The sequence below is a fragment of the Echeneis naucrates genome, unplaced genomic scaffold (assembly GCF_900963305.1).
Source record: "Echeneis naucrates unplaced genomic scaffold, fEcheNa1.1, whole genome shotgun sequence".
NCBI classification, from domain to species: Eukaryota; Metazoa; Chordata; class Actinopteri; order Carangiformes; family Echeneidae; genus Echeneis; species Echeneis naucrates.
Window position 1 is genome coordinate 224,836 of NW_021780167.1, and position 10,531 is coordinate 235,366.

General features: G+C 43.3%; 1 protein-coding gene across 1 annotated transcript; it reads right to left on the reverse strand.

Annotated features, from left to right (window-relative positions):
- Positions 1-1,503: 1,503 nt before the first annotated feature.
- LOC115038351 (homeodomain-interacting protein kinase 1-like) lies at positions 1,504-5,396 on the reverse strand. Its single transcript, XM_029497211.1, has 7 exons — positions 5,353-5,396; positions 4,148-4,298; positions 3,824-4,015; positions 3,540-3,721; positions 3,250-3,373; positions 3,081-3,085; positions 1,504-1,684 (listed from the first exon to the last, which is right to left on the reverse strand). The coding sequence occupies exons 1-7, from the start codon at positions 5,394-5,396 to the stop codon at positions 1,504-1,506; spliced, it is 879 nt and encodes a 292-aa protein (XP_029353071.1).
- Positions 5,397-10,531: the final 5,135 nt, after the last annotated feature.

A 10,531-nucleotide genomic window follows, 5' to 3' on the forward strand; every position in this document is an offset into this window, starting at 1 on the left:
TGTAGCGAGAAGAGCGGTTGGAGGATGGAGAAGAGGAAGGGGTAGTGTCAGATCACCTGGTTCAGCAGGGGAGCGAGTTCTGAAGAGGTTACCTTTGCCAAGTAAGTCAGCTGACGCACTTTGGAGGGTTATATATATATTATATATTATTATATACAGTATATATACATATATACATGAATGAATAAATCATGTTCAGCATCAAAATCTCCATCGATGCCTGTTAGTCTTTCATATATGATTTTAATAATGTCACGGGTTACTGCCGACATCTAACAGCATGGCGGTGGATGCTCAAGCTCTTACTGTTGTGCCAATTGAAATTAATAAAGCTTTACTGGTGGTGGTCTGAAGTATTTTATTCCTTTTTGCCTTCAATTCGACCAACAACTACAACAACAACAACAACAACAACGTAAGAGCTGAAACAAAAACAAACAGAAAACATTAGTCCACATCTGCTCAACAGGAAGAATCAAAAATAAAAATAAAATATCCCAAAATACACAGTAAAAGAAAATCCATATTGCAATACACTGATGTCCTTAGTATCTATTATCCCCAACCGTTACTGCTGTCACGGATCTTAAGTAACTGGCTCAGCGATGACCTTCTGACCTTCGGTAATGAACTTTGACCTGCAGACATTAAGTTCCTCCTGTTTCCTCTGCTGTTAGCAGCACATTCATTCTGAATTATTATCATATTATCGATCATATGGCATTTTGGTGCTCAAAGGTCAAAGGTCAAGGTGATGTCACAAAATGCTTTAGCACCGTACCCAAGACTTCCTACGGCAGTTATGACCAAGTTTCACGTCAATGGTTATTATTTGGTATTATTCTGGATAAACATGAATGTAATCTCAAGTCTGAGCGGCGGAGGAGCACAAACATGAGGGAGTCATTCTATTTTACTGATAAACACAGCAGAAGATTAAAAGATATCAGTAAGTAAAGGACTATGATGGAGGTGAGAACCAGCCTCAGAGCACAATATTGGCTCTGACGCAGTTTACAGCTTTTTGCATGATCATTTTACAACCTAGATGATTAGCTGTCATAAAGAAAAAAACGGAAGAAACAGGAGCAAACAACATGTAAACAAGTGAATATTCACCTGAGAGACAACGAGTATTACATCAAATATTCAATGTGCCAGTCAAATGTGAGTGACATTAACTGAGCCAAGTCACTGGCTTTGATTTGTGATATTTACCAAACGCACGTAGAACTCCAGCGATTCCACCAAGATCTGGCCCCCATTTTACAGGTTCTCCTGAGAGAAAAGCAAGAACGCCAGGTGAATGGACACCATGTAATGTGGAGTTGTGATACTTAAGAAATTGGTGACGAACAAACACACAAACACACTGTGAGGTATGTCACAGCAGAGAAAAAGGAAAGGAAAAAGGGGACACATACTTTAGAGGAGGCCTTTATCGTCAATAGACAGATGGATCTTTGATGAGTTCCCATAACCAAAATCATTGGTGACCACGCACTAATAAACTTCTCCATATGTGGCCCTGAAACTGTAAAGGTGCCCTTCAGATACATTCATAGGTCCATCTGTGCTCTCCTTGTACCAGGTGAAGTGGCTGACGGGGGGCTTGGCTCTGCTGGAGCAGCTCAGGTTCCTGACGCTGATGGACTGATGCACACTGAGGAGTTGTTGGGAGCATCTGGTGAAAATGGAACAAAGATAAGAGGAGAGAGAAGAGAAGCATCTGCATAACATCATGGAGGAAAAAAAGCTGACACCTCACAAATCCTTGTGTGCTGACAAGAAGCACCAAGAAAAAAATTGGCCAGAGTCCTTACCAAGGTTTGCATCACAGCAATTTCAACTTGAGAAGAAATTGCAACTGTTGCTGCTGATAAACCAACAGTGATTATTTAGTTTGACAGTAAAGAAGACGATCACTGAGTTTGTTGTCTGGGCTGAATCTCAGATGATGCAGAAAATGATAAGCCTTTCTTAAAACAAAAACCCTGTGCACATGTAAATGAAGTGTCATGGTTAACAACATGTGAGTAAAATAACCATCATGTGTCATGCTGGACTCAGAGCTGTTCTCTGTCTTTGAAAAGGGAATGTGGAACTGTCACTGACTAATCTCTTTTTGCATGTCACTAGTTTTCTCATGAGAAAGTATTCAGAGTACAGGAACTTCCTTCCTTTCAGATAGAACACACAAGAAATGGCTTTTTTTTTCCTTCCTAATCGCACAAGCCAAAAACATATCAACTAAAACTAAACTAAAACTTTGTGGCCTTCCGTAGGGAGCAGAATAATGGCGGTCAAAGGCAGACTTGATATTTTTGGATGGATGAGATGTTTTGTTTACATCCTCATCTTTATGATGGAGCTTTCTTTTTGCCCCTGACCTATCTGAATGTGTCGTCTGGTTAGCGGAGCAGGGGTGTTGGCTGACGTGTTTGAGCCGGACAAGGCCAGCGGTGCTACAGCGGGGCTGCCGTGGTGATGGACGCACAGATTTACCTGTTTTGTTGCAGAAGGCCTCCATCGTTTTAAAGCAAGACCTGTAATCCGTTTAGCAGCGTGGAGATGGAGCATGCCTTTCAGCATGTCCACAAACATCAACACATCAGCCATTTCTGCAGCTTTATCTGCATAATTATCAGTCTTGATGAGGCGGAGCTAAAACATGAACACACAACAATGGACTGAGGTTTTCCTCAGGACCGAGGGTAACTTCTCTGAGCTGAAGAAATAAGTTCAAGCTCAAAGTGTACATAGAAAAAGACGAAAAAGAACACCTACATGCAGGATGCTATCCAGAGAGGTCAGCTTTAACCTTCTGCTATCCTGGGACTGAATCTTTGTGTCTTTGTATACCTGTTCTTGTGTCTAATAGTATATTTGTTAGCAATGACATTCTGAGCACATCAGGCTTGGACAAACACCAACACAGAGCATAAACATGAGAACAAGAAGGAAGCACATTTTGAGTAGGTACCTTAAGTTTCCAAAGAGAAGAGGCACATTGACGGCTTCTTTGGAAAAAGCGTGTGAGCAGATGATCCGGCGGCTGACCCTGCGTCTCCACGATGTACCTCATCTGTAAATACAACACATAAAGTAAGGGCTGGGAGCTTTTGATGAATTCTTTATGGATTCTTTTTCTATCCTATCTTCAGGCACATTAACTCTTATCAGATATATATATATGTGTGTAAAAAAATAAAAAACCAGATTTTTAAGAATCGCTGAAGTGCTGCTTACTACATCATATGATGAATTGCCAGGATAGAGCAGAGTGCCGATGTACAGAGCAGCAGCGATGCAGCCCAGAGACCACATATCTATGGCCTCTGTAAATGGGAGCCCCAAAATAATCTCTGGAGATCTGAGAGAGGACAAGAACCCAGAATCATACAGTTATGAAAGCTACTGCCAATATTTTGGAGCACAATGAATTCTGCTGGCTTAACACCCTCATAAAGACATTGACAGTTAGTGTTAATGGATAGTGGGACAACGCTAAGAGATCAGCTATGATTGCAGTTACTCACCGGTATGGACGGCTCTGAATGTATGAGCACACCTTGGCTTTTGAAACCTCGCATGCCAGGCCAAAGTCAATCACTTTGACTCTGTATGGCTGCTGAATATGGTTGACCAACATCACATTTTCCAACTTGAGATCTGCGTGTATTAATCTAATACTCTTCAAGTGTTCAAGTGCGTTGGCAAGCTGAAAAGTCATGAATATCACACATTTAACATTTATTTCAACTATTTATCAGCATTTTTCAATGTTTCTACTGTTTACATCATAACACATTAGGGTTCTTGCCTGCTTTATGATGGGTCTGATCTCACTCAGAAAAAGGGGTCGAAAGAACCTTTCTTTCATGAAATCAAAGAGGCTTTTGTCCAGGAGTTCAAACTCAAGGCAAATGTAGCCATTGTTATTGAAAACCTGGTACCATTGAACAATGTCGCATTTGTCCGCGTTCAGTGATTTCAGCTTCTCAAGTATGACCACCTGTGGAGGTACGTCTGGTCAGGCAGATTCTAAATGAGCTTTGCAGCTAAGAACACAGCTGAATGAACCAAAATCTAAAGGATGACCATACAGCACAAGTCTAACTTTGATCGTCACGTAGAGCTTACGTACCTCCGCATTTGCCTTCTCAGCTTGGTCGTTCCTTTTCTTGACCATTTTGATGGCGACCGTCTTCGAGTCATCCATCCTTGTGCATTTTGCCACTTTTCCAAAGGTGCCCTCTCCCAAAATGGACTGCACCTGGTATCGGCAGGATTTGGAGCTGAGCCAGCCCCCTTCAACTTATTACTATCTGGATGTCCAAACAAATCTCTAAAAGGCCTTCAGTTAATTCAGAACGCTGCTGCACGAATATTAACAGGAACTAGGAAAAGAGATCACATCTCTCCCGTGTTAGCTGCTCTTCATTGGCTGCCAGTAAAATATACAGTAGAATTCAAAATCCTTCTTTTAACGTATAAAGCTCTTAATGGCCAAGCTCCATCATATCTCAGAGAGCTCATAGTTCCTTACTGTCCTAGCAGGCCACTCTGCTCTCTAGATGGAGGTTTACTTGTGGTTCCTAGAGTCTCCAAGAGTAAATCTGGAGGCAGATGGTTCAGTTATCAGGCTCCTCTTCTATGGAACCAACTCCCAGTATCGGTCCGGGGGGCGGACTTTTTAGTAACTTTCAAGACCAGGCTTAAAACTTTCCTGTATGACAGAGCGTACAGTTAAAAAGTCCTCTACTCTTTAGCTATGCTGCTGTGGGCCGAGGCTGCTGGGGGAAGGACTGAGCATTTATACTGGATTTACTAACCATGTTCTGCCAAAGTCTCTGTCTCTCCCAGTTCCTCTCCTCTCTCTCCCTGTCCTCATCCTGCAGGTGGTGACTCATCTCCATCCCATGTTCCTGCAACACCTGCTGGTCCCATATTTCATGAATTCTGTATTACAGCTCAACTCCATGAACTTCATGCAGTAACATGTTCCTGCCTACACCCCCCCCACTCCAATGCCTATATTGCTCACTCACTCTCTCTCTTTCTCTCTCTCTCTCTCTCTCTCTCTCTCTCCCACTCTCAACCCAACCGGTCGAGGCAGATGGCCGCCCCCCCTGAGCCTGGTTCTGCTCAAGGTTTCTGCCTCTTAAAGGAAGTTTTTCCTTGCCACTGTCACCAAGTGCTTGCTCATCGGGGATCTGTTGGGTCTCTTTAAATAAATTTATAAAGAGTTTGGTCTAGACCTGCTCTATATGTAAAGTGCCTTGATGTAACTTTGTTATGATTTGGCGCTATACAAATAAATCTGATTTGATTTGATTTGATTCAACTAACTTGCCCTCCTGGACACATGGAGTGGGGGACGTCTTTGATGCCATCACAAGCTGAAAACAGGATGGATGTGGACACAATATTGTGTCACAATGTAAGAAATAGCATTCCCGTCAGAGGAATACTGTATAGGCATAGGAATACTCTACTGTCTAACTGTAAACTGTCTAACCCTAACCCTACGTTGAATCAAATGTTGTGAGGAAAAGTATCAATTCTAAGATAAGTTGGCAAACTGAACATACTTACCAATCACAGGATTTGATGTTCGAGGAAAATTCCAGTGCTGTCAAAAAAACGTCCAACGTAGAAAGATGGGTTAAAATGGAAAGGCAATCCAAAATCCAAATATGAAACGCTGGCTGTTGAAATGTGTCGTCACTGTCTGATGCACACACCGACTGTGGAGCTTGTTATTGTGCCTTGAAGTTGGTCATTCTGCTCTATGACATCATTTGCCTTTGATGTAACATTCCGAACAAAGATTCTGATGAAAACTAAACTGTGGAGTAAAGATCAACATGGTACATATGACATAAAATATGTGCACTAATAACACAAAAATGTAAACACTTTGATGAAACCTATTACAAACTGCTACTTACATACTGTACATATGCTTACAGCGGGGACATACGGCGTATGCATCCAAGCCTAACCCTAACCCTTCCCTTTTCCTTCATATCCCAGATACTCTGAGCACATCTTTGCAACGACAGCAGCCTTATCAACACTGTTCACTTTGATTAGGTGCTTTATTCTCATGTTAAGGAGTGTGGGACCTTCTAACTCAAGATACTAGCGGACTTGCTCAATTTGAGGAATTTGTTTGTCAGTCTGCTGTAATAGCATTAGGTGCTGTTTTGACTTCCCCATCTCATCAGTTGTGCTGCTTTCAAATAAGTCCTACACTGGCACTTCTTCAGGTACACCACAAGTCCTTGAGTTTAGGAGAAGTGCTGGAAGGTGACAGGATGGCAGAGTCATTGTATCACATCCGGTTCAGGGAGAATGTGGAGAAAAAAACCCTGTCAGAGAAACAGGTTTGAGGACATTTGAACTAAACTCATTACACACGGCTCTTTTATAAGAATGAAGTAACCTGATTTTAAATTGGCTGTACTGTTTGTCATCAGTCTACATTTTGAAAAAGGGAAATTGAGTCTTAAAAAAGTAGGAATGTGATCCATGGTATGTTTTGTGTGTTAGGTGGACCAGCTCCGAGAGGCCATTGAGGAACTATACTACTTTGAATTTGTCCTGGATGACATTCCTGTCTGGGGATTTGTGGGATACATTGAGGAGAGTGGCTTCCTGCGTCACAGTCACAAGGTAAACACACCGAGGGAGATGTGAAGTTTTATGAAAGGTTTCTGTTGAAACCCGTTCCGTCTTCTGTTTCTTCTCTCCCTCCTTCCTGCTTTCTTCTCACCTTCTCCAGGTGGGTTTGAGGACTCGTCGAATACAATGGACACTCAATGATCTTTGCCAATGTCTCAGTAAAAGACGTCAAACCTGTTCCCCTGGGGGAAGGGGTAGGTGCAGCAGTGGGTGGAGGAAGCCTGACTGTTACTCAGCCTCAGAGACTACTCATTCTTCCCCAAAACACTGGAGATCATCAACTCACTGGTGCTGGTAGTGCTGTTGTTTGTCATCCTGATGCGAGTCCCTAAGAATGACTTTTCCAGGTCAGTAAGCAGAGCAATTTTAAACCTTGAATTCAGTTGACAGTGAATTTTGTCATGCACTACACCGTGGGTTACTTTTAACCTGAGAGGAAAGGTAAATACTCATTGGAAGTTTAGTTTTTCATATTGTAAAGACGGGTTTTTATTTATTTATTTTGCTCTGTATCCCGACATTTGAATGTATCTGAAAACGAGCTTAGAAAGTTTGCAGTTCTCACAGTCAGAGGGGGTTGAATAGAACCTGGTCTCTAGAAACATCTGCTTCTTGCATCAATAGCAGTCAGATGGCAGTAGAAACAGGAGAAACAGAGAAAAATCACCACAACTAAGAAAAATGATGAAGAACTGTTCTGAAAAGGTTTTGTCCTCACAATTTAGCCAATTCTACATATCAAATAGGGAATTTGGAAATAAACATGCTTTACCATATGGATGTGAGGTTAATAGACAGACAACTAGTGATGTCAAGTATTTGTGCAAAATAGTTTTGGTAGTTTTTTCTGATCTAGTCTTTTTAATCCTTTATGCCACTCAATATGGCCCTTTACACAACTGGTCTAGCACAGTCCTTCACACCACTGGTACATTGGTGACTGTAAATGAGCCCCAAAATGAAGTGATTATATTCCAACCTCTTCAGTGTGGTTCCACTTTTTAAGCCTCTTTCCGCTGTGTGGTTCTGCAGCGCTGTGATCAAAGAAAATGACAGGACTGAAGGCCTGATGACCACGGTTCTAATTCACACCCGCCAACCCGGCAAATGCGGGTTAAAATAAATTTTAACTCGGTCTCGGTCATTTGTACCCCTGGCAGATGCTAAGAGCAGAGTTAAAGTTTTTTTTTTTTTTTTTTTTTTTTTCTAGTGCCTAACGCTTACTGTCTGTCTGATCCTGCTACAGGAACCTTTGAGAGGACCTGGCCTCCTGTGAACAGAATGCTGTGCCATCCGTTTGTTGACGTTGATCTTTTTGATGCTCTCCTCACCATCCCTGCAACTACAGCTGACTGTGAGAGAGGGTTCAGTGTTATGAAGCAGGTAAAGAGTGACTGGCGGTCCCGCCTGAAAGGTGAGACCCTCTCTGACCTCCTTAAAACCCTGTTGTGCTCACCTGACATCAAAAACTTTGATCCCAGCAAAGCCATTGACATCTGGCATGCTGACAGTTTTCACTCACGCAGGCCTGAGTTTGTGCACAAACGCCAAACTAAAGGGACTGAGAGTGGCTCTGATTTGGATGAGGGCTCTGAAGAAATCAGTTCAAAGAGCTCTGAAGACATTTCATTCAGAAATTAGTTGTTTGCACTTTCTGTGTATATTTTGTTTTATGTGTTGTACTTTTTGCATTTTTTATGTCAACAATGTTAATAAAATAATCTTAATTTACACATTACCTGTTGATTGTCCTCAAATTTCTTCCGAACACGCTTGATCATTTGCCGCACGTTGAAGATGTAAAATAGGCCTTCTGCCACACGAGCCCCCTCTGCTGGGCAAGATCTGCCTGTTTTTTCCCTGACAATGTTTTGTCTGAGGCCGTTTGGTCTGAAACCTGACTTGGTATTTCATAAAGTTGACATAGGTTTTTCTGCGACTGAATACTTTTGGTCGGAGGCCGTTTTCAGGAAATGTGATGCATTTTTGTCTGATGATAACAAAGGTTTTTTTTAGCCTACTCCGATGCCTTCTCACTTGAGACCCGATTCTCTTTTTGTCTGATGTGTGTTGGCAGCCTAAACCTGAACAGAGCTGTTGTTTTTAAGATGATGGCGATTAAGAGGTTGAGCGTTTTGTTAGTGCAGGAGACACACAGCAGTGCAGACAACGAGAGCGACTGGAGGAGGGCTTTTAATGGGGGTGTCATTTTAAGTCACAAATCCAGCTGCAGTGGAGGAGTCATACCAGGGGTTTTACTGAAGGTCAGAGCTTTGTATGAAAACATGAATTTAGTATTTTTAAACATCTATGCACCGACCAGTGGGGTGGACAGGATGGGCCTTTTAAATGTTTCATGTGATGTTCTGAGAGCCAGCAGGAGTGAGGAGTATTTGTTTTAACTGTACAGAAAACCCAGATCTGGACAGGAATCACCCAGAGCCTCACCCCGGATCATCACACAGGCTCAGACAGCTGGTACAGACTCATGAGCTCCAGGATGTATGGAGAGTCCTCCACGGAAATAACAGGCAGTACACCTGGACTCACTCCAGAGAAAGGTTTGTATCCCTGGCCAGACTAGACCGAATCTACTCTTTTACACATCATTTTAGTGTTTTTAAAGACTGTCACATTCAGCCAGTAGGTTTTTCTGACCACTGCTTCATCTTGTGTTCTATTTCCATTAGAAACATTTGCACACGCAGCGCCTACTGGCATTTTAACAGTACCCTGCTCAAAAAGCTTGTAAAAACGCTTTTACCTTCTTTTGGGGCCTTCACCGAGAGAGCAAACCTGAGTTTGCCTCCATCCAGCAGTGGTGGGATGTTGCCAAAGCCAAGATTAAACAGCTTTGCCAGCAGTTCACTCGCAAAGTCACAAGAGACACAACCCAATCTTTGAGGGATCTGGAGACTCAGGTGGTAGAACTGCAGACTTTAGCAGATTCTACCGGAGATCGGGGGACTTCAAATACCCTCAAGTCTAAAAAGTCTGCTGCTGCTGGGTGTCACAGCACAGGGAGCTCTGGTCAGGTCAGGTTTCCTGAACATCTCGCAGATGGACGCCCCCTCATGTTTCTTTTTTGGGCTGGAGCAGAAAGATGGACAGAGGATGATCATCCACTTCCTGCGCTCCAGCAGCAGCTCCGAGATCTCTGGAGAGTCGAACATCAGCAAGTTTGCTGCTGACTACGACAGAAATCTGTACAGGAGCGAGTGGAACAACCATCTGGATGTGCACAGCAGCTTCCTCACCGGTCTTCCCCAAGTTGAAGCAGAAAAACATTCATCATTGGAGGCTGAGCTGACTCTAACAGAACTGCACACAGCCTTGATGAGTCTACAGAGTGGCAGAGCTCCAGGCATCGACGGTCTTCCTGCCCAAGATAGGACACCTGCAGGAGCTGAGGAACTGGAGGCCGGTGTCGCTGCTGTGCACGGACTACAAGATCCTGTCCAAAGCCCTGGCCGGTGTCGCTGCTGTGCACGGACTACAAGATCCTGTCCAAAGCCCTGGCCGGTGTCGCTGCTGTGTACGGACTACAAGATCCTGTCCAAAGCCCTGGCCACGAGACTGAGGGAGGTGGTGGCGTCCATCGTGCACCCTGACCAGACTTACTGTGTGCCCATCAGGCTCATCAGTGACAATGTCACTCTAATTGGTGACATTTTGGACCTCTGCAGTTCATTGGCTGTAGACACTGGTCTGATTTCAGTAGATCAGGAAAAGGCTTTTGACCGGGTTGAACACCAGTACCTCTGGTAGACATTAGCAGCTTTTGGGTTCAACCAGGGTTTCATGGCCAAGATCCGGGTTCAGTACGGTGACATTGCGAGTG